The sequence below is a fragment of the Anoplophora glabripennis genome, unplaced genomic scaffold, assembly GCF_000390285.2.
Source record: "Anoplophora glabripennis isolate ALB-LARVAE unplaced genomic scaffold, Agla_2.0 scaffold508, whole genome shotgun sequence".
In the NCBI taxonomy this organism is placed as follows: domain Eukaryota; kingdom Metazoa; phylum Arthropoda; class Insecta; order Coleoptera; family Cerambycidae; genus Anoplophora; species Anoplophora glabripennis.
Window position 1 is genome coordinate 216,011 of NW_019417487.1, and position 24,957 is coordinate 240,967.

At 33.1% G+C, this 24,957-nt stretch overlaps 1 protein-coding gene across 1 annotated transcript in view; it reads left to right on the forward strand.

Moving 5' to 3' along the window:
- The window catches only part of LOC108911806 (protein lap4), a 212,075-nt gene that overhangs the window by 83,681 nt on the left and 103,437 nt on the right, over nucleotides 1–24,957 (forward strand). Inside the window, exons 6-7 of the mRNA XM_023456349.1 lie at nucleotides 18,344–18,520; nucleotides 19,180–19,266. Of these exons, the coding sequence (XP_023312117.1) occupies nucleotides 18,344–18,520; nucleotides 19,180–19,266 (264 nt within the window). The remainder of the gene's footprint in view (nucleotides 1–18,343; nucleotides 18,521–19,179; nucleotides 19,267–24,957) is intronic.

Below are 24,957 nucleotides of genomic sequence, written 5' to 3' on the forward strand. Positions count from 1 at the left end.
AATACATAAATTTTAGACATTTACGCTGTACGGATTCTATATGGTGGATAGAATTTTGATATATAGGAGACCAAATGATTGATGCATAATCCATTTTACTTCTAATAAATGTTACATATAAAATTCTAAGTGAATTTATTTCGGAGAACTCGCCCCAATTCCTAATAAAATATCCTAACAATCTGCAGGCAGAAGAAACAGTTTCCAGGACATGATTGTTGAAGGAGAGTCCCTTATCGAATATTACTCCCAAATCTTTATATGTATCACATCTCTCCAGTACAACTCCATTCAGTGAATAATCAAATATTATAGGATATGATTTCCTATGGAACGAAACAACCTTACACTTAGTTAAGTTTAGTTCAAGCCTGTTGTTAAGACACCAGCTGTGAACTTCATCTAGCGAGGCCTGTAGGACCTTGCAATCGATAACTGAATTAATTTGTAAATAAATTTTCAAATCATCAGCAAAAAGCAAATGTTGCACAGATATTTTAGTTGAAATGTCATTCACAAAGAGAAGGAACAGTAAAGGACCCAAATTCGACCCCTGAGGAACACCTGATGTCGACACATACATCTCAGAACGTACACCACCATATTCAACATACTGACGACGATTTAGTAAATATGATTCGATTAGGTTGGATAACGAACTTGAAAATCCTGTCGCTCTGAGTTTAGACAGCAGACGTAGATGATCAATTCTGTCAAACGCTTTTCTTATGTCAGTATATATAACATCTACCTGGCCTGCAGCATCTAAAGTTTCCGAGATATATTGCGTGACACAGCATAAATTCGTTATAGTCGATCTGTTCAACATAAATCCATGCTGAAAAGATGAGATTGTGGACCTCACCGAACTATAGATGGTATCATATACAATAATTTCAAATAATTTGCCGAAATTACATAGTATGGCTATTGGCCTGTAGTTATCAATGAGAGTGCGATCTCCACCTTTATGTATAGGACAGATCTTGGCTGTTTTCCATAAATCAGGATATATTTCACTTGACAGAATTAAATTAAACAAATGAAGGAGAGGTGTCAAAAACGCGTGAATACAATCTTTTACAATGAAGCTTGGAATTTTATCCACCCCAGCGGTCATCTTGTTTTTGAGTTTTTTAGAGGCCATAATAATATCCTTCTCGGATATAGTATTTATAATGATATGTAGATTAGAAAATGATACTGTATCATTATCAAAACTCTGATTGTCAGAATCCAAAAATACGCTAGAGAAAAATTCAGCAAATGCGGTAACAATGGATTGGGACGAATCAAAACTAGAATCATTTAACTGCATTCTGCCAGGTATCCTTGATCTCTTATTTTTGTTATTAATAAAGCCCCAGAATTTATTTGGATCCAATGAAACACTAAGCTCTACTTCTCGAACATAAACGGAATAAGATATTTTAATTTGTTCCTTAATTAAAGCTCTTAAATTTCTAAATGTTTGCAAATAACTATCTAACTTATATTTCTTATAATTTTTGTGGGCTGAATTTTTTAATTGAATGTTTTTTATAATTTCATAAGTAAACCAAGGAGGATAGCACCTGTTGGAGTTTTTAGAGCATTTTTTGTATTTGGGAACACAAGTATCAAATATCTTATATAGGTTATCGTAAAACATATCACAGGCATCATTAATGTTATCAATATTTACAACAGTACTCCAGTCGGTCTGTTGCAACAAAGTATACAGCAACGGGTAATTAATTAAAATTGTAAAGATCTAAGTATAATATTTTTTTGAAAACATGTATTATTTATAATAAAAAATAATTAAGAATAAAATAGTTGTCACAGAAACCAGCCATCCTGGGTACTAGGTACCTCGAGGACCGTTACCGTCGTGATATTCGTGTTGAGCGACCTTAAAAACCCCGAGGTACCGAGTTTCGGCTAAGTTTATAACGAAATTCCACAAAACTCCAGGAGACGACATGGAAACCGGCCACCCTGAGCACTAGGTACCTCAGAGATCGTTGCCGTCGTGATATTCGTGTTCAGCGGCCTCAAAAACCCCGAGGTAACGAGTTTCGGCTAAGTTTATAACGAATTTCCACAAAACTCCAGGAGACGACGTGGACACTGGCCACCCTGGGGCACTAGGTACCTCGGAGACCGTTGCCGTCGTGATATTCGTGTTCAGCGACCCCAAAAACCCTCGAGTAGCAAAATTGAACTCATTTCCGTCAATATTTTCCCAGTTATAAATTTTTAATTTTTTAACTCTTCGAGATGCAATTTTAAAAATGCATTTTTCTTATGCACCGATGCAATTTTCATTTCTCATTGATCACATAGGGTCACAAACTTTCTGGACGCTCTAACGAATCGAATGCAAAAAACTGCATCACGATCCATCTTACTTCACAGATTTCGGAGGTAAGGCCGTTTTTATTGCTTTATTTCCTCGACTATAAATGTACATAACAAACACATAATGTTAAATAATGTACGTCAGCTCGATAAAATTTAAAAATAATAAGTAGTACCAAAATATCCTTATTATTATGTTATTTTATCAAGTCTATGACATTTTTGGATGTCACGTAAAGGTAGAGATATTATTTATCTTTTAATAAAAATATTTAGTATATTAAAAGATAAATGGTCGTAGGTTATTGAAACAAATGAATATCTATCGATGAACATGTTGGGTATCTATGATATGTATTATTCATAAAAACAAAACAGTTAAAACAAGAATCTAGAAAAAAAAAATGGTTTCATTTAAACTTTTCTTCATTAATAACTGTTCGCTATGAAAAACGGGACAAAGAACCAGACGACACACCATTTATGGGCACAACTATTCACCACTTTTTATGTAGTATGTAACTCGGAGACGATTCCAAAAGTTCTCAATAAGATTTAACAATTTTCACTCATAGAACTTTTTTAAATTTTAAGTTATTGCTTTAAAAGAAATAATGTTTAAGGAAAAGAAAACATTAATTTCCACAAAAAATATTGATTTGGTAAGAAAAACTGCGATCTTTCGTTCTATTGGGTTGCATATGTATAACCACTGAAGTGACGTCACTTGTAAAGCGATGAGGCTTTATAATCCAGATGGGATGTGCCAGAATAACTAATTAAGTATTTCTGTTAAATTTTTAACGAAGGTGGAATATTTCAACTAGAAAATTGTTCCCTCCCGACGATCCATTTAAGCAGATGAGTACCTTTTGACATTTGACCCCTTCGGCGGTAAACACCGATTCGCAGTCGTCCAGGCCGCCTTCTCGACTTCGGTCCCATGCAAATCGTCTGCTAATAGCCCAATTGACGGCCCTATTGTGTCGAGATGTGGAGTTATTGTGCCTTCCAGTGTGAAAGCGGCCCATTGTTCTTGGGCGACGCGAAGCCGATAGCGATATCTCGGCCACGGAAAGGTATTTAAATTGTCTTTGTTTGTCGTAATAGCATCGCCAGGTGCGTAGGTGGGATAACTGGGAGTTCCGAGCCGGGAGAGTGTGTGACAAAGTGGTTTTCGATAGTGGTAGTTCTGATTTTAACAGATTGATCAGCGTTTGTCGAGGTGAGACCACGAGAGCAGGGCCTGTGCATAGGCATGTAAAATGCTGACATTCCAGTAACAGGTAATGATTACGGTTCGTCTGTTTGTTGCCAATAGATGGCTCTCTCTAGATGTATGATGCAGGTAAAGGCTGAATATGTAAAATACCAAAAAAAAAGATACTTCTATAAATATTACAAAAAAGAGAACCGAATTTTTAAACGAAGTTAAATATTAGAGGGCTATGTGTTACAGGGAACAGAGATAATCTATGATTTTTTTTTTAGAAAAAAATGTTTCTGACTGGAAAAAATATATCCGAAACTTTTTTATTTTTTATCTGAAACAGTTTGTGGTTATTTAAGACACAGAAAGGTATGCTTTCACCAAGTTTCAAAATTAAATTATTTTTACTGAAATAAAAAATAAAAAACCAAAAAGGACAAAAAAAAGATTTTTTGCATTTTTCTCGTAAATTTTGAGGTTATGTAAAAATGTGACCTCTACAAAAGTTGTAGATTTTTGCATGATCTATAACTTTTATATTGGGTACTTTTGTTTTTGACGTCTACCTTCGCCAGAAATCGCAATATTATCATTCTTCACCCGTTTTCAACCCTTCAAATCAACCCTCCACCATCCCCGCTCACGCATTTTTTTTACGTTTATTGTAACCACCATTTCCACTTATAAAAATCCTTTTTTTTTTTTCTCTAAGTGTAATTTGATTGGATTATTTATAGTTTTGTCAAAATAAAGACTAAAATGATAAAATACAAAAAAAACCTAAATATTTGAAAAAAGAGAATCAAATTAAATGAGTTAAATAGAAAGAATTTATGATGCCAAATATACTATAATGTAATTTGGTGATTGGTAACGGTGTATTTATTATTTTGATATTTATTTATTTATTTTTATTATATTATAATTATTATTTAATTTGGTGATTAATTTTGTTTCTGGTGTGTAAATTTTGTGTGTGTATAAGAATTAATTATCCGTTTGGGCGCCTTTTTTATGTAAAATGTCATTTGGGTGTATTTATATCTAATTTTCCATTGAGTGTAGGTTCTGATAAGAAATTTTAATAATAATAATGACAAACATAGACGAACTAGACTTTCTTACCTTATCATTGCTAACATCGCCTCCGGCAGCTTTACTTTGTATAAATAATGTTCACAGTGTAGACAGGATTTTATTAGTGTAGATAGGAATGTTCATTTTCTACACTGTCCCTCAAGAAAAAACACTTTATTTTATCAATAGCATGAGTCCTTACCTCATAGGGGCGGTTCTATGCTCTTTTAATTAACCTTTACTATTTAATTTTGGGTAAGAAACATTGAATAAAAGCAAAATTGGAAATATTTACACAAGATGACATTTATTACTTATTTATCTTTCAATTTCGAACAATATTTTTATGAACACAGAAACTAGAATATTTTTTTTATATACTTTTACATGAATAATTGTCTGAGAAATGCCTTATTCTACCTATCATAATTGAGAAAATGTTTGGTTAACCAATTATCATTATTTTAAACGTTTTTCAAACAAATTAACTTATACTACGAACATTTGAAATTAAACTAATACTTAAATTATAGAATGTTCAAAAATGTCAATTTAAACTTTAATCACTGACATTGTTTATAGTTTGTAACGGGTTTTGTATTTCACAAATAGCTTTTATAGTTCGAATTTGCAACACTTTATGGCATGGAGAAAACTCTTATGCAACTGGACTTACTTGGTTTCGTTCTGGCTGGCAATTTGCGGTCGTCTCTATAACCTCACTTTATTGTTGTCGTTTTCTGCTATTCTCGTGCGTTGAGGATGGCTGTTGGGTCTGTGTAGAGTGCTTCCTGGTGTTTTTGATGTTGTTTGGGGAGCCACAGGACAACATGCACCCCTCACCAGTCTCTAGAATCTCCTTCTGCCTCTCTCTCAGCTTGTTGACTTCTCTCGATGTTTTTTTGTTTTTCCGGTACCAGGTAAATTCACTGATTTGTTCTTTCGCCATTGGTTGCTCGTATCCCTGTTATCATTTTCTAACTGCGCAATTTCTCCAGCATGTTGCGATGAATTTGATTTTAATTAACTTACGGCGTAATTTATATTTTATAACTGCGTAGTAGATTTTATACGTCTTAATACTAATTTACAAGAAATTTTTATATGATATTTTGCATGACAAATTTTTTTATAAGAAACTTCTAGCCTATGTGTTTCTGATGTTATAATATTTGAACTTTCTTTTGTACTAGATTATTTAACATTAATTTACTCATAAAATCTCTAAATTGGCCCTTCTTGTGGCATTTTCTTTTACTTTAATGCTTCTACTTCGTACCCAAAATTTATTTTCTTGACATGCTTATCATTAAAACGTATTATTTAAAATTTTGACTGATATTGTTTTAGGTTTATATGAAATAACTATGAAATGAGCTTTTTATTTTACTTTAAAAGTACTTTATGTCTTTATTTTATTCTACATTATAATTTCATGAAAATTTTCTATGCTATTTCTCGGTGTTGTGTCTTGAGATACAGTGTGTTCATTTCAATACAGGGTGCATTTAAATGAAGGGGCACAAATGATATCAGAGATTCTTCAGGTAAAAATGAGTTGATTTAAAGTCAAAGTGAAAAATAAAAAATGGTTATTCCTTAATAGTCTCTAAATTTTTTGTCAGAAGTGTTTCAAATTTTTTAGCGAGAAATTTTTTCGGGGTGGGAAAAATAATATAATAATCATTTTTGGCTGTGGCAATGTTATGCATTAAATATGTTTTAATTTTTTTATCATACCCTAGTAATAAAATATGAAATATTGGACTTTTTTTAACAAAAAAGTGAACAGTTGGGGAGATATTTTTGATTTTATAAATAAGTATTTCGGATTTAATACCTCCAGGAATATTAACGTCCAACATGTACATTTTTGTTAATACATTCAGAACTCATTGCCTCACAGCATTTATACTTAGTACGGATATATTTGTGTATCGTTAACAAATATTTTTTAAATAATAGTGTCTATTAATAAGTGTCTATTGCCGTATTATTTTAGCGTACATGAATACACATGTATAGTTTTTCCGAAGTCAGTTTAACATGTATAAAAACGCCTAGCAATAAAATATAATGAGTTTCATATGCGTCTCTAAAAGAGTATATTACTGCACTGCACTGCTAGTCAATTTGTCAACAACTGAAATTTATGGCCGGTCGCCCAGTGCGGCTGTGTTTGTGCGCCGTTTGCGCGCACGCGCATACTTCAACTGTGCGTATACCTTTCTACCACCTCCACGTTTAATTCGACCAGACCTGTATACGGGTGTGGCTAAATAAATATGGGAATAAGTTTTTCAAATATTTCAGTGCCGAGTTGCTGCGTAGCGTCAGAACCTGGTACATACTGCCTAGCTCAATTGAGATCGGAAAGACTATAACTTCCATAAAAAATGCATTTTCTTACGTATGAAGATATTTAATCCCTGCACTAAAGAAATCTGTTTTGCGAAACAGGAAAAAATAATTGTTGCAAAATACATATTTTTTATTGTCAGTTTAATAATTACTATTTAAAAAAAAGTACAAAATTAGAAAAACCAAGAGTCATATAAAACAATAAATACATAATCTAAGAGAACACTCAATTAACAATGAAAAAATAAAGGATGTTTTCGAATTAGTTTCCATTTTCTTGTAAACCTAATTCTGCGACTAAAATTTCGACGTACCCAAAAATGTTTCTGTCGTTCGTTATTACCGGTGCTGCTACAAAAATTCTTTGACGACACACTATCAGTAGGGTTGGAATAAACTAGGGATCGACCGATACCGATACATATATTGGTATATCGGCATTATCGGCCTCTTTGGCCGATTATCGGTATCGGCCGATATAGACCGATATATTATATATATATTTCTAATACAAAAATATTTTTAAAAATCGAGTAAAGATACTCGAAAAATACTTAATTTATTTGTACAAAAGTACAAAAGTTCTTTATTAAAATAAATTAAATGTAACAGTAATTAGTACTTATTGGTTTTAGCAGAAAAAAAAAGAATAATTACTTATGTTTTAATATAAAAAATAAAAAAAAAACAGGAATAAATAATTATAGTAAGTATATGTAATTTAATTAGAAATGATTAATACATTAAAACTATACTTGGACGCATGAGAAAAAAAAAACAAAATATAATAAAAAATGTGGAAAATCATTAAAACGTAAACATTATTTAAAAAATATTTATAATTTAATTTGTGGCAAATTGTCATGTAAGAAACAGATTTTTTGCGTACAATACAAATTAGCTTTTCAGTTTTCTCCTTGTTTTGACATTTTTTCTAAAAATTTCCATAATGGGCTTGATTTGGGCATTTTATTATAATTTTATTTTACTGGTTTCTATTACATTACTTTACACTAAACGCAAATCACATCACAAATAAACGTTCAGACTTTCAAAGACATCATACAAGACGTATTTATCCAATTACACGAGGAAATGTTGTGATGATAAGTACCGCGGGTTTTCAATGCAAACTACCTGACTCGCGACGGAAATAGTCGAACGGCCGATATATCGGTATATCGGCTTTTGATATATCGGTATCTGACGATTATCGGTATCGGCCAAAAATCGTATATCGGTCGATCCCTAGAGTAAACAATACTTTTTAGGTGACCTCATAAAAAATAGTCCATGGGTATGAAGTCTGGTGATCGCGCAGGCCATTTAACTGGTGCATTATCTCCTCGACCTATCCATCTCCCAGGAAAATTTAAATTTAATCATTGCCTAACAGCTAATGTCCTATGGGCAGGAGCCCCGTTGTGCGCGTACCACATGTTTTTAAGGACAGGTGGTGGCATCTCTTCAAGCAATATTGAGAGTTGCTCATTTAAAAATCTCAGATATTCCGCTGCACCAAGACGCCAAGGAAGAGACCAATAAGGTAATATATTCCTGCTCATACATTTAAACAAAAATTATTCCGAAATCTTGCTTTACAAGCTTGGTGGGTAGGGTGTTATAAAATCAAAAATATCTCGCCGACTTTTGCCATTTTCAATAAATTACCTTTTTTGTTCAAAAAAGTCCAATATTTCATATTTTGTTACTAAAAGCTGTATACGAGGGCTGATAAAAAAGTTTATACATATTCAATGCATGACAATGCCTGCTGAGGGCGCCCCCCCCCCACGCGAGAGCCAAAAATTATTATTATATTACTTTTCCCACTCTAAAAAAATGTGTCGCTAGAAAATTTTTAACATATCTAACTAAAGCTTTAGAAATTATTATGGAAGAGCCATTTTTCATTTTCCATAAGGAATATCTGGTATCATTTGTACCCTTTCATTTAAATACACCCTGTATAGAGTTGTCAAGTACGTACGCGCATCTAAATTGTGGAATATATCTATAAACCATATTCTACGATATTTTTTATTGCCTTGATTATGTTTTAATTAAAAATTGTTCTATCTACTACCCGACAATCATTTGTTTGCCTACTTTTGTGCAATGCGTGTCACATAAATAAACCAAATTCCTTTATAAACGATAAGATAACGCTTAATTTAATTTTATACTTTTCTGATATATATATTTTTTTATATAATGGTCGTGGATATTTATACTTCATTCTATAAAATAAAATAAAAATGATAATAAACGTTGAGTGACGTCGCTGCTCAATATTTTTGTGCTCTTTGTTTTGCATAATTGGAAGAGAGAAAATACATTTTTCCACGCACAGAGAAGACGAAAAGGAAAACGATCAAGGTCGTTCTTTTCATTAAGTCTACACGCATGAGGCGGTACAGTGATTGCCGCCGTCTGTTCATTTTTTTAATTATGAAACGTAGTATTTTATCTCCATTCATCGCCACATAATTTCCTCTTCATTGTTTACGCGTGAACAGCGGCGTGCAGGCAGGAGGGAAAGCGACGCTTGAAATCCTAAAATAATATTGTAGAAAGTTAGTTCTCCTTCATTCTTCTTCTTCGTCTTGATTTGGCTTCAATCGATAGAGTTGAAAAGTATATAAATTTCTTAACATATCAGAACACTTCTAGATTGTTTGGTTTCAGATATTTTTATGTACCTACTTATTTATCACTTACATCTGGTTAAAAAAAATAAGTTTACACGATAACAACGATAGCAATGGCAAAAGTGAATCGACTTTTAATGTTCGTGGAATTATTATGTCTGTGATTTGTTGGTGGAAATTTGTTGTTGCTTCTAAGTTATTACCAACCTAAACTGTAACTTAGAAAGAAAATTGATTGTCCATCAGAAAGGTAAAACAATATTAATTTGATTCAATTTAAATTAATTCTATAATTAATGTCGGATAACGTTTGATAAAATTATAATCAAATCGGTGCTTATCACCTTATTAAAAAATCAATTAACTTTGTAACTGATTCATGGAAAGCAGTATCACCAAAATATCACCGACAACTAGAAAGATTCTGCCTTCTTTTTTTCCAATCTGTCCTTGATATTAAGAATTAATTGACACCAATATTGATCGACATCTCTATAACTGGCTTAAGGACCTCATTCCGAACGATGATTCGTAATTGGGTTCAATTTATCCCATTAATTTTCGTCTCCGTATGGAGGTAATGACGTGCAGTTAAAGCAGTAGCTCCACTTATAGTTAACAGCTCGAACTGCGGGTATGGAGTGGCGAATTTGATAAATTGCAAAACAAACTGTTAGACACGGTCAAAGAACAGTTGGGAGTCCAAGTCCTGCATAGAGCAAAGTCAAGTAATAACCTTTGGACGTTGGAACATCAACAGCACTGTTTCGATTGTAATGACGTTTTCCAAGCCTAAACGGGAAGGTTCCGTGGGAAGAATTTTTACAAAATTTTAAATAATGTGGGCTTTTAACGAGTGAATTAAAAATAAATTATACAGTAATTGTAACCTTGACTAACAAATCAATAAGGAATCCCCTAAATGAGTGAATATTTGATTTCAGCAAATTGAATACTATCATAGTCTAAAATACTTAACAATCAAATCTAAAAAAAAACAAATATAAAATGAGGTTACTTCAAGTTAGTTGCTAGAAAATAATGGGAGGTTGAAAGTTCTCGCTGTTTTTCCTGAAAAGTAATGCTTTATTTAAAAAATTTAGTAGAAAACATGTCACTGAAAGTATTGTCAATCGCGAGTTTCTGGCATCATTTTAATGCCGCGTCAGGAAAACGACACGTCTTTTGAGGCTGTCCAAGAGTCAAGTCGACCCATTTTTTGACATCTTCATAAGAATGGAGGTGCTGCTCAACCAGGCCATGTGCTCGTATAGCGACCGTTTTTCCTCCAATGCTCGGCTCAACGCATCAGTTGTAGTCGATAGCGATCTCCCGTGGTGGTTTCATTTGGTTTTTTTCATTTTTGGTCACAAATGAAGACCAGAAGATTTGAACCATGGATATTCAACTTTACCGACGATTTTGACGCATGGTCGAGCCTGCCTCACGATTTTCTAGGCTTAGGATTATCGTAGCGTATCCACTTTTCATCGCCAGATGCAAAAAAAAAACGTTTCCTTTTCTGCCATCAAAATAATTATTTTTGAAACTTCTAAACCAATCCTTGCATGTTCTTTGCGATAGAACATAGTCGCCGTAAGTCTCAGCAAGAGTTCTGCAGATTTTTGAATAAAGTAGCGCAATAAAATTCCTCGCAAGGACCTGTTTAACATTATGAAAAATAATTTATACTTCGGCAAAATAACACACTGAATTTCAAGCTAGCTTATAGTACTACTTTATAGGTGCATTACCGTCTTTAAATCACACGCATGCAGTTGAGGTAACGCCATCTGTAGGAAATGTAGGAAAACAGCGATAACTTATTCAACGTCCCCATACATTTAGTCAAGAAATTATCAAGATAAAATTGTCCTCATGTACTTGTATGCAACTACTCAGTAAACAAGTTTGTAATTAATTTAGAACGCAAAACTGACATTTGAAAATACAGAAATTAACTCACTGGTGTTCATAGTGAACATAACATCAAACTACAACACATTAAACATTAAAAAATGCATTGTAATACACAAATCGAATATTAGATACATTTGAAATACGCATTTTGATTTTGTACAAATATGCTTTTTAAAAATTTCGTATTATTACAGAATAATTATATTTAAAGCGGTGACATTCTTGTTTACCACAAGCAGCAACCATGGAAACTTACCGTAACAATACAGTGTGTCCGAGATAAGGATGGGATAGCGTTAGAATCTAGGAAATGGTAAAAGATACGGGGTGGCTAAAATTAGAAAAAAGTTGTTTTTTTTATCTAACAATATGCCGTTTAGAAAGTTTTAAAATTCCGGGTAGTTCCGGAGATATCCGGAAAAACCCGAAATTTTGCAAAATCGTTTTATTTATTTTTATGGCTATTTGAAAACGAATTTTAAAATAAATTACATATTTACATGCCACTTTTTTCGCTCTATCCAATGGCGTCAACATTTTTGCAATCCGACGTTTCGACTTCGAGGGGCCATCATCAGGTTAATTTTTTAAATACATCGCTGCTATTAATATGACAAAATCTAAAGTCATTTTTAATTCTGAATTAGATGATATTACTGTTGTAATTTCTTAAAAAGGTTTTTAACTTGTTTTATTTAAAATTTTTCCTGAGTACGGCTCTGAACGTTTTCAAAATATCTATTGGAGCAAGTTATAACAGTATAAAAGTCAATACAGCACAAAATATCCAACAATTTTGTTTAATCGATAATTTAACAAAGTTGTACCTAATAAAAAATAATACGAATTTATGAAATGTTTTATTATTTCTAATTAGTATTGCTAATGGTAGTAAAAAAAATTGTTGTATATTTTGTGCTATATTGACTTTTATATTGTTATGACTTGTTCCAATACATCTTTTGAAAGCGTACTCAGGAAAATTTTAAATGATAGCAAAACAAGCTAAAAACTTTTTTAAGCGATTATAATAGTCATATCATCTAATTCAGAATTAAAAATGACTAGATTTTGTCATAAAAATAACAGCGACGTATTTAAAAAAATTAACTTGATGATGGTCCCTCGAAAATGAAACATCGGATTGCAAAAAAGTTGACGCCATTGGAGAGAGCGAAAAAAGTGGCATTGTAAATATACAATTTATTTTAAAATTTGCTTTCAAATAAAGCCAGGGAAAAAATAAAACGATTTTGCAAAATTTCGGATTTTTCCGGATATATCCGAAAGCACCCGGAATTTTGAAAGTTTCTAAACGGCATATTGTTTGGTGTAAAAAAACGCAACTTTTTTTCTAATTTGAGTCACCCCGTATCTCTTACCGTTTACTATCTCATCTCATCCTTATCTTGGACACACTGTATATTGTAGATATCTATAAAAAGACTCTTGGTATTGTTGAAAACCACTAGATGGCACATTATCAGAGGATTGATGTTCGTTACTATTTATGACTAGATGACCCGACAAACAAATTTCAATAAATTTGTTTGTGATCGTTTTGTGAATTTCATACAAATATCTCATAGAAAATAGCACTTTCAGTCTTTTCCGAATTTTCATATTTTCCGGACAGCTTTTCCAATTTTTTTTCTCTAAAAACCTCATTCGTACTATTACGAACATTAAAAAAAAAACTTAGCCAAATCGGTCCAGCCGTTTTCAAGTGATGTTCTTACCAACGGATAGCATTTAATTTTTATTTATACAGGGTGAGTTTTTTCGATGTTTAGTGTAGGAATCTGGGAAAGTTTATGATTCTTATTAAATGTTACTTTAATTCTTTTAAAAAAAAACGTCATGGCTGACTAGATATTTGGAAAAATCCGAATTCAGCCAATTCCTTCAGATGCGTGTAGCTCCGTTACTATTTATTTTACAAAAAAAATTTAAATTGCAAAGTTTCAGGTTTTTGTAGTGTTAATAAGATAATGTGATCAAATTGTTCATGTACACTTTCGTTTTCAAGTTATAACATAAACTTCAAGCTTTTTAAATGTGTACCATAGTTAGCTATGGACTAGAAAGAATTGTCTTTTTTATGCTTTTCAAGGATATAATATTCGGTATTGCTATTTTTCATATATTTCCTCATTTAAGCTGTTTTGTATATCTAATAATTTCGCAGAATCCTACACTAAACATCGAAAAAAAACTGACCCTGTATAGATCTTATGAAAATTTTGTTTCAAATTTCTTGAACCTAGGTATTATGCAAAAAATTACTCCAATATTTAAATTATACTGACATATATGTGATTTAACAGACTTCTATAAGCTCTATTTTAAAAAAGAGTCAGTCAATAACTTCTAATATCATTTTTACAAAGGCGTTTCCATTTGAAATGGGTCCCTCTGTATGTTCTACACAGCGAAGTGTGCCGCTATTTAAAATATATATACATTTAAAGTTTACCCTCTATGCGGTGCTTCTACGGCATTTTGCAGATATTCGGCGTAGACTAGTTATTCTCCTCACTTTCATTGATCCCCCGTATAGTGAGCAGAGAGTAGTTGTATTAAAACAATAGTTTTCCACAGCATGGAAATAGTCGCACAATGAACACAGATGCTAACCACCTGTTACAGATGATTTCAGTTTTTGATATTAACGCTACACTTCATTGACTGCCTCGTTGGTGTCGAATGTCTCGTTAATCAATTGGATTATCCTGCAAAACCGAATTTACCTCCGATCGGCACCAATAATTCGATAACGGCCGGACAAGAGGACGTGCTGAAAGCATCTCCGTGTCATCTGTTGCTCGGCGTACACCAGGAACAAGTGGCAGGGCAGAGTGCCGCTTGTTCTTTTTTATTTTTTTAATTAACTCGGTCCTGGAGCGTTTCCTTGTTTGTTATTTTTTTTCCGACGACCGGGCATGTGCCGAGAGCTCTCGTTAGATGTAATTAGAATAATTATTCAGATGTCTTTTCATTTACGGTCGGCATGGCGGAAAAAGCTTGTATTTTTCGAGTTAATTGTTTCGTGCGTGGGTAGAAATGATTAAATGTTGTACACGGTGTCTCTGGTAAGTATCACTGTCGATAAAGCGCCTAGTAGTAGTAGTAAAAAGGGGCAGCCTCAGCCTGGCAATTAAGCCACAAGTGGGCCCTCTTTGCCTACCCCGCCGTTCCATCACCTAACCACTCTCTGCCTCTGACCCTCCTCGAACCTACCCGACGCCCTGATGAACGCCAGGATTTTGGTCCATGGAAGGTCTCTCACCTCAACCCCTTGCAGCTCTTCAGCACCAAAGACTGTATGTCTTATTCTCCCAAAGGCTGCACACTGTCCCAGAAGGTGGACAGGGGTATCCTCCCCTTCGCCGCATTTCGGGCATAGAGGGTCCTCCTCAATTCCTATTAAGCTTAAATGCCTCCTAAGTCTGCAGTGGCCTGCCTGAATCCCCACCATTTGGTTTAGGGCTCTTCGACTGAGTCTGAGCAGCCATCTCGTCTTGGATTTGCTAGGTCCATGTATAAAACTATGGGCCTGCCTATATCCTCTATTTCTCCTCCAGTTCTGACCTAAAGTTTGATAGGCCCATTTATTTATAAAGCGCCTAACACGTGCTTGGGAGTTTAAGTTTAAAGATCTGTTGGTGTGTCGCAATATTTCATGTACGTGGAGCTACCACAGTTTTCCTATCTCAGGATGCTTCGTTTAGTCGCTAGAGGACATCAAAGTTGATAAAAAATATTGTTTTTTTCAAATAACTTTGAAATATCTTGTAATATTTTACTGGTACTTTCATATACAGAGTGTCCCACCACGAACTCCATCGATGGATATCTGGGAAATCGCTTGAAGGTTTTTTGTTTAATTGTGATGGTGTGGTAAGGACCGTGGGGCCTACCAAGCTAAAATATTTTCAAGGTCATCGTACTTCCGGTTATACCGGAAGTCCACACTAACTTTCTTATATTATTGCATTTTTGGAAAGAGCATCTATTTTTAAGTTGAAAACATATAACACACTCCATACTTAGGATTGGCCGCTTCCGAGATATTTTGATTTTTAAGCAAAAATTGGCAGATTAAAAACCTGTGACAGCTGTCATGTTACTTACTTGTCACGGCCAACCTAAAATGTGCGAAACAAATGGAAACATCATTTTAAGAAAAGGGAAATGTTTATTAGTAAATAAAATGAAAACCACTAGGTTTAGGTATAGGGAAACTTTAATAAAGGTACACTTAATTTTTTTGCGGAATGTGAATACGTTAAAAAAAATAGGGGTTTCCATTTGAAAATTTCGAGTTTTCCACATTTTCTGAAGTTTATATTCGATAATTTTTTTTGACCACCCTGTATAAAAACTGGAAAATTTTCATGTCAAATTCGATAAATTAGGTCTTCCTCCACAAAATGTCCAATTTGCACAAAAAAATAATACTGTGTTTCCGGGAAAACTAAATTTTGCTGACAGTCTGCATCTGTCAATTTTTGCCTAAAAATCAGAATATCTCGGAAGCGGTTAAATCTAAGGATGGAGTGTGCTATATATTTTCAACTTATAAATAAATGCTCTTTCCAAAAATGCAATAATATACAGGGGGTTCCATTTAAAATAAGGAAGTTGGTATCGACTTCCGGTATATCCGGAAGTACGATGACCTTGAAAATATTTTAGCTTGATAGGCCCCGCAACCTGTATCACACCACCACAATTTCAAAAAAATCCTTCAAGCTGTTTCTCACATATCCATCGATGGAGTTCGTGATGAGACACCCTGTATATGTCACTTGCATGTATTTTTTTTGTCTTAAATATGAACGGTTTGTTAAAAAAATTTCATCTTTTTTTGTGTTTCTGATAGTTTGGGAGATAATCTTTTAAAAACCGAGTTAGAATGACATCCTGCGTGTATCAAATCTTGTCTTAATTTCGATAAATTTGGTGTCTAGTTCCAAAATCTCATTTTTTACGTTTTTTCAAAATTTATTAGTAAGTACTTTACATTATACGTTATACAGGATAGTTTTTAAGTTATAGTTTTCATTTCTATAACGTATATTAAACATGAGATATATTTAACACAGATGTATTTTTTCAAAAACCTGCCTGAAGCAATTAACCAACAGTTCGTAGGAATTTCTTTTTCTGAAATGATAAAAAAGTCACCATTTTATTATCGGAATGGGTCTAAGGATCGTGGTGTATGTCAGATTACAGTTGACACGCTTCCTTTTTGAAATCATTTAATTTTTAGATCGATTGAGGCACAATATTTTTGTATACACCGTGATATAAATAAACCACACATTTGTCGTCATCTCACAGTACACAACATCTTTACTTTTTTAATATAACTGTGTAAACAGACCAAAAATAAAGGAGACTCTCGATCTTCCAGCGGTTGTGTTTATTATCACATCCAATTTCATTCAGTCAATCTGCAGTACCCAACTGGATAACTTTTCTATAAACAGCCATAGGCGTAACATCGGGGTATTTTTACAAATCATATGTTAATTGAAACTTTTATTTTAAATTTTATTTGTAAAATGAAGTGCATGATTATAAGTGGGTTATCAATTTACAATTACAATACAGTACTACACATTGTTCTACATTTTTTTTGAGTTAAATTTGTTCTGTAAGGAGTAAATATTTATGTAAATCTTGAAATTGTTACTTTCTCTATCCGCAGCTTGTAGCGACAGCAAACGTAAAATATTTAAAGAATTTTTTTATTAAAAATTAACCAGTGTTTAATTAATCTGTCACCAAATTCCCCAGGAATTTCAACATCGATCGATCTGGTTTAATTAAATTAGCACAAAGACACCATCAACAAGCCGCATAGTTTGTTTCTAATTTTTCCGATTTTCGGAAGATTGCTAAAATGGCATTTAATCAATGTCATTTAGCAATTTGGGGATCTGGAAATATATTTAATCTATACTGTCTGACCAGTCATCTAAACTATTTATTACTCGTAAAACATAATCAAAATTGTTACAGCATAAAAATATGCGGTGTTTTTCCAGATACCCCGTCGGGTAATAACCGTTTTTATAGCTAACGGTAAATAGGCAACTTAAAAAATGAAAATGTAATTTCTTTTTGAACTGCATAAACTGACAACTGTCAGCGGTTAAAAAATTAATTTCTTTCATGCTATAAATTAATTAGAAATATTTTAAATTATGTAAAAATTTAAATTTTGTTCTGTGATTAAAATCGCACTGTGACGTCATTTAGTGCTACCAAGAATACATGTGCCGTCTAGTCTACAATTCTTATGCAGATCAGACAGAATTTAATCTAAAAAATGCGCATGCGGATAGCAATACGTATACATATATTTATTTTGCCAAAACTTTTTCTAGGGATTTCGTGACTTACAATTTTTTTATGTTTTTCTGTCTAAAATCAGGTACTTACTGATAATTATGGACTCTCAATATGTATAATTTTCTTTGAATTTATTTCCATTCATCTAGTAAACTAAAACAATTGATAGGTGCAACAATTAAGTATTGTTACAGTCAGTGGCGTCTCGCGGATTTAGAAAAATAGAGAGATCAATTTTAAACAATTAAGTTGCCTCAGATAAATCAGTTTTAAGTTTTGACTACTTTATGACTGAATATTGCAACTGATACTGCGCATAAAGATGAAACATACGATCGACTATCGATATCGAACTTTTCCGTCATTTTTTCAGAAGGGACACATTATTTATTATTATTATTATTGTTCTGTGCAGACTCCTTTCGTTCGTCAGAACACGCCGCATCCCAAAGAACTGAAGGCCAAGGCCCATAAGTTGTTCGGCAAGGGTCAGAACTCCATGGACGAGTCCGATCACCAGGCCCACGACACCAGCACTCCCCAAGTCGAAGCCGTCAATCCCCACGTTCGACAGGCCAGCGACCTCCCGAGGGTAAGTAGACAAAAAGACTTTAAGTAGATTTAAATTCTGAAAAAACCAAAAAATATTAATGACTGTACCTATTAGCTTATCCATCGTATATATTATATAATTTGTATTTTACTATTTTCTGAGGTTTAGCAATCTCAGGAGTTCCTCAGGGCTCTGTACTGGGGCCCTCACTGTTTAATATCGTTATAAATGACATCGCTTTCTTGCAGAACTTTATTATATGCTGTCGGCTTCTTCTGCAACCTGATTTTAAGAAAATCAACACTAATAACTAACTAACTAATAATCTGTATTTAATTGTCAAAAAGTGCAACTATATGGTATTTTACTATAACACAAATTAAAGATCATGGAGTAACTTTTTCTGCTAGTTACATTTTCAAACTAGATTGGATAAGCTTTGCCAAATCTGTGCACATAGTAACTATCCGATATTTGTCTTTTTGTAATAAATATTTTTGGCTATTCTAATCTTATTGGCAATTGCTATTTTTTTCTTTTTTGGTTTCTCTTTTATTTTATTATATTCCTTATTTTTACTCTTTTTATATATATTTTAACTGTATTTTATATTAAATATTGATTATTCTTGTCTTCTTAGATTAGATTTTCGTTAATTAAACAAATAAATTCAATAAACGTTTTGTTTTCTTCCCCAGGTGATCGAGCCCGAACCAGAAGCGGTCGTAGGCAACGGCCAGATGGAGGAGAGCAGCGAACCTAGCCAAGACGAAGACACCGATGACGTGAGTGTATATTTCCATTAACATAATAATATATAAATCCTCGTACTTTGTTAATGCAGAACAGTTCCCATTACAGTATCTTAATTTGACACATGTTCTTTTAACGTTTTTGAATATTCATGAGGATATTTGGTTACATCGCTCGAATACAGGCAGAGGTGGCATCTTGGAAATCTACGGAAAACGGTTTCTAGGATAATCTTGTTATTTATTGTTAGCCAAAGTGATATTTTGCGCTTTTCTAGGTTAAGAAAGTAAAAAAAACGGATAAAACAAGCATACATTTTGACGCGGGTATTTCTAATTCCCAAAATATTTTTAACTCTACGCGTATCTATGTAGAAATACAGGGTGTTCGCAAATTTACGAGGATTTTTGAGGGATAAATAAACAGAGGTGCGAAAACTCAATTGTCAGAAATATTTTTTTTGTAAATAGAATATAATTTCCTTTGTACTTCACCTAAACTAAAAAAATTTGCTTGAAAGTAATGAAAACTAAAGTAGAATTGATGATAACAATTAAACTAGCAATTTTTTTTGTTTACTTTAAAAAAACGGGACAAAAGGACGTAGTACGTGCTATCTGCAGCCAATATCCACCTTTTTATGTAACATGTAGGTCGGGGACGATTCCAGAGGTTCCCAATAAGTTCTATTGCCGCTCATTAATGCATTTCGCTTTTGTTCTAAGTTTTGGTTCGTGTTTTTTATTGTTTCATGTTAATCTAGATACCAGTGTAGCTTATTAGGAACGCACAAGTTGAGGAGGAAATGGATGTTATAAAAATATTTAATTATAATGTAACGGAATTAACTAAAATTTCGTTACAACTAAAAAGAGCGATTATATTAAAAATTACAGCAAACACTGATCTATTTCCGCGCGGTAGTACGAATTTATGATTAATTATTATAAACGGGCGTCAGATTAACTCCAAATGCGAATATATCCGTTATTATAAAATACTTATTAGCGTGACCTCTTCATAAACGTCCGTTCTAGTGTAAAAATAATTCCCAACGAGGCCCAATCAGTCCGTTCACTGTTCAAAACATATCGTGCGCTACGCCTACGATATTTCTGGCTCGCATTTCTAATTGTCTCGTTTGTTCCATGAATCGTGATGGATATCTGGCGTGACACTTTCGTCCGGTCGGCCGAGAGGCCTTATAGATATAGAGGGAAAGCAGGGCGGGGGAAATAAAAAAGAGCCTGTAAAAAGGGGGAATGGACGAGGAAAAAACTTGAACGTCGCGAGATTATGAGCTAAATTGTACGGCGCTACTTTTGTTCCTTGAATTTGAAATCGATAAATAGAATGGATTTTATTGAGTTAAATGCATAAAACATGCATAATGTGTATGCATATGTATGTGTATGTGTATGCATAGAGCATAGAATAGTCCCACGAAAAGAAAATCTTTGTGTGATAGAGTAGACCACCATAATCATGTGTTTTTGGGGTCGCGTCAGCTTAGACAAGCGATGGTATGTTTTTGTATACATACCTCGCCTATATTTGTATAGCTTCTGTGACATACATGCCACTAGAAAGTGGACGAGCATCGCGAGCCTTCCTCGGATGGTCACCTATTCAAGTACCGCAATCAGCGTTGCTTGACTTTTCATATCAATAACAGGAATACCAGTCGCTAAGTCCCACTCGCCCTTCTATTATAATTGATTTCAGTTTTGTTTTTGGACTTTTGAGAGAGTATACTAGTACTTTTGAGTAATTTATTAAATGTTTTTAGTGCAGAATAAGGTATGTTTCTCTGAATACATGTTATACAGGTGTTAGCACATCTTTATTCTTTCAACAGTATGTATGTTATTCCTGACAGTTCTTAAACAGTGGATTATTCTCAGTTATAAATGTGACAGCTCCATAAATATATAAACTTGTTAACTTAAGCATTTCTGCAGGATTATATTCGTGTCATATTTAAAATATCTCTAAGACACTTCTCCTGCAGAACTAATGTTCGTTTTGCTTCAAGAGAGACGCCTCAAAGCCATATTTAATTTTGGTGTGTATATAAGCTTGATATGCCGTATAAGCCACTTCATATTTACGGGCATATCTATATTGAGCCATGTTCTGCTCTAGGGGATCAATTTGAAATTTCCAATTTAGGCGTGAGCCCTTATTCCAGCAAGTAATAAATTATTTACCAATGTTTTGGTGGTTTGGTGCATTTGCGAGTGTTATTTCATTACTATTTATCCTTGAAAATGTTGTTATCCGAGCCTTGTCTTTCTTTAATAAAGTAAAATAATATTGTGTCTCTGGAGCATTATTTTGAATGCTAACATTCATTAAATAATAAATCATTAATATTGACAATGTTTATTACAGGTGCTAATGTCGATCCTTGAGGTATACTTTTTTGTATTATCATTTTCCCGATTTTGTTAACTTTCCTAGCTCCTTTACTTCTATAATACAATGCATACGTATGTAAAAATATGTTGCAAGATTTCTTGCTATTCTATTCTGATATTTGTTTTGTCGTGGTATGGTCAACAAATTCGAATGGTTAGATCCAAGGAAGCAGCTACTATTGTATGCTTGTTGCTCTTTGCTATTATATTTTGCAAATAGGTCTTGGTAAATTGCTTAAACAGTTGATTTCTTTTCTAAAACAATTTTTATTATCTGACAAGCAACTTTCCTCCAGAAAATGTATCGATCGATCGTAAATAATTTTTCTCGAATATTTTATTAATATCGGATAATAATGCTATGGGATATATCGTTTTTACAATCTTTTTTTTTATATGCATCGTATATAAGACGTTTAGATTCTCAGAACAAATTTTGTGTTTTTAGATTCGTTACATTACATCGAAAAAGTTGGTTCCAAAAAAGCGCATACTAAAATTTTATCGGTATTCTTTTTGTGTCATCCGCCATTTTGAATTTTACAATTCCGACTTCAGATTCGTAATCAGTGACCCCGAAAACGTGGATAACCTGTTTGAACGATTGAAAATTGACTTTGAAGGGGAAAAGTAGTACATCTAGGCGCAAAATCCTGTTTTTCGCACTTTTAGGTTAGGATATCTCGAAAACCTGACAAGATCGAACAATTGTGTTCAACTTTCGAGAAAATATAGTCTTGTTTTCTTGTTTAAAATTTTATTCTCTCAGTGTAAATACTATACATATTTTTTTTGTACGTCTAAATTTAGAGATAATTGCTAGTGTCGAGAGAGTTAATTGATGCAGATTATCGGAATCCGCTATTTGCATTTATATGCGTTATAAATGCGTGTATTTTGTTGCGGGAGACGTTTTAATTTCAGTAATTAACGGTACCGTAAATTCAACTTCTTGTTTTACGTCCGTGAAAGGAATGGAACCAAATAAGATTAGAGCAAAAGGTATTTAAGTGGTTCTATCGGGGATGGTATGTTGTTTACTGCTTCAAGTGTTATTAACTTTAACTATAACTGCAATCGTATTTTAATTAGCTTCCTGCTAGAACTGTGTATAAAAAGTAGAAAGAACAGGATCTAGTAACACGTAAATAAAAATCAAGTGGAGCAATGTATGGAAAGCGAATTGGCCCTATGTGGTTGAAATTTTGATAACAAAGAACGTGTTTGGGAAACATTGAACTCAGTTAAGAGAACTCCTGCTGTTAATTTCTTTTAGAAAATATTGATTTTGCACGCACAGAACTGCATTGAAGGTATCAAAGCTTGAAATCTTGGTTTAAATATCTCTCCTTATTTCTTTTAATTGAAATAAACTGCGTAGGTATCCGGCCCTGTTCGGTTCAGCGCATAAACACTTCTGCAGCTTTGACTAAAATCGAGGATTACGTAATACCGAACAAATATTAAAATTTAACGTCCCACGATCGGTATAAAAAAATCGCAAATCGAATATGAATAAAATTACATAATGCTCCTAAAATAAACAAACAAAAAAATTCTTCTGAGGTTGCATCACCACTAACTGTACCATAATAGTAGGCAGCAGCAACCGGTAATTTATTTTACAAAACATTAAAGTTGTAATAGGCCTCAGCTAACAGTCCTAATTATATCCACCTCTGGAATTACTTATCCGTGGTATTTTAATGCCCACCAAAGCTTAAAACGCGTGAATGTAGACCGGAAACGTATACAAAACCGATTGCGAGAGTACCTGCATTTTTCGAAAGATTAAAGTTGTCCGTGAGGTTACCATTTTCTTGTGAATAGCAGCGTTGCGATGTGGGACGACAGTTGAACACGAAAATTGTCAAATAGAAGGCCGAGCGGTGATGGCTGCTGACGTCATTGTAGTGGTTACACAAATGCAATAATCTCATTTCCAATTTTTTTAGTATTCGTTTTTTTTTTTTCAAAAGATTTAATAGTACATTTTGCACCAGGATGTAAAAATGGCGTTTTTCTATCAATGATTGAACAAATTGTCGAATTGGAGAAGGTGCTTTTTATACTCATATACAGGGTGGGCCATTAATGTGAGAAAGAAAAATAACTCCCTTGTTATTCATAATACAGAAAAAAGGTTTATATAAAAGTTATAGAGAATCAAGAAACCTAAACTATAAAATTAATTTTATACATACAGGGTGATGAGTAAAAACGGGACACGCCAAATATTACATTTTTTAAATGGAACACCCTGTATATTTTTAAACATATGGATTTCTGAGAAAATTCTATATATGGCAATATAAACAGTTTAACATTTTAGTCCGGGGTTGCCAAGTTATGTAGAAAATTCTTCGAATTTTGGAAGAAACATGACCTCGAAGAAGTTGTATTAACTTTCAACTACTAACACTTGGAACTAAAATATCTGACAGTGTTATAGACAAATGTTAGGCAAATACTCTTATATTAGCTAATATCGATATTTTATACAGGGCATTTTTTATAATACGATCATTTTAAGAAAGTTCAACTTGATTTTCTAAAATTTTTCAGATGGAACACCCTGTATTTTATTGTTCTATTTTATCCACATATCACTCCACTTCAACTTTTATTAAGTATGTTCTACACCTTAAGTTGTTAGTTTTTAAGATATAGCAACATTTCCGGAAAAACCTAATTTTTATATTTTCGGTCGCACGAAATGGCTTTGGAAAAAACTGTCACATTGTGTCAACTTGTCGTTCATAATTTATCATTCCATTTTGAGTTAATTTTATTAGTTAATATTTAATTTGGTATTCTATAAAATAATAAAAATTATTTTTTTTTCAGAAATGTTTCTATATCTTAAAAACTAACAATTTAAATATAGAACATGCTTAATAAAAGTTGAAGTGGACCGATATGTGAATAAAATATAGAACAAAAAATACAGGGTGTTCCGTTTGAAAAGTTTTAGAAAATCAAGTTTGAACTTTCTTAAAATGATCGTATTATAAAAAATGCCCTGTATAAAATATCGATATTAGCTAATATAGGAGTATTTGCCTAACATTTGTCTATAACACTGTCAGATATTTTAGTTCCAAGTGTTAGTAGTTGAAAGTTAATACAACTTCTTCGAGGTCATGTTTCTTCCAAAATTCGAAGAATTTTCTACATAACTTGGCAACCCCGCACTAAAACGATAAACTGTTTATATTGCCATATATAGAATTTTCTCAGAAATCCATATGTTTAAAAATATACAGGGTGTTCCATTTAAAAAATGTAATATTTGGCGTGTCC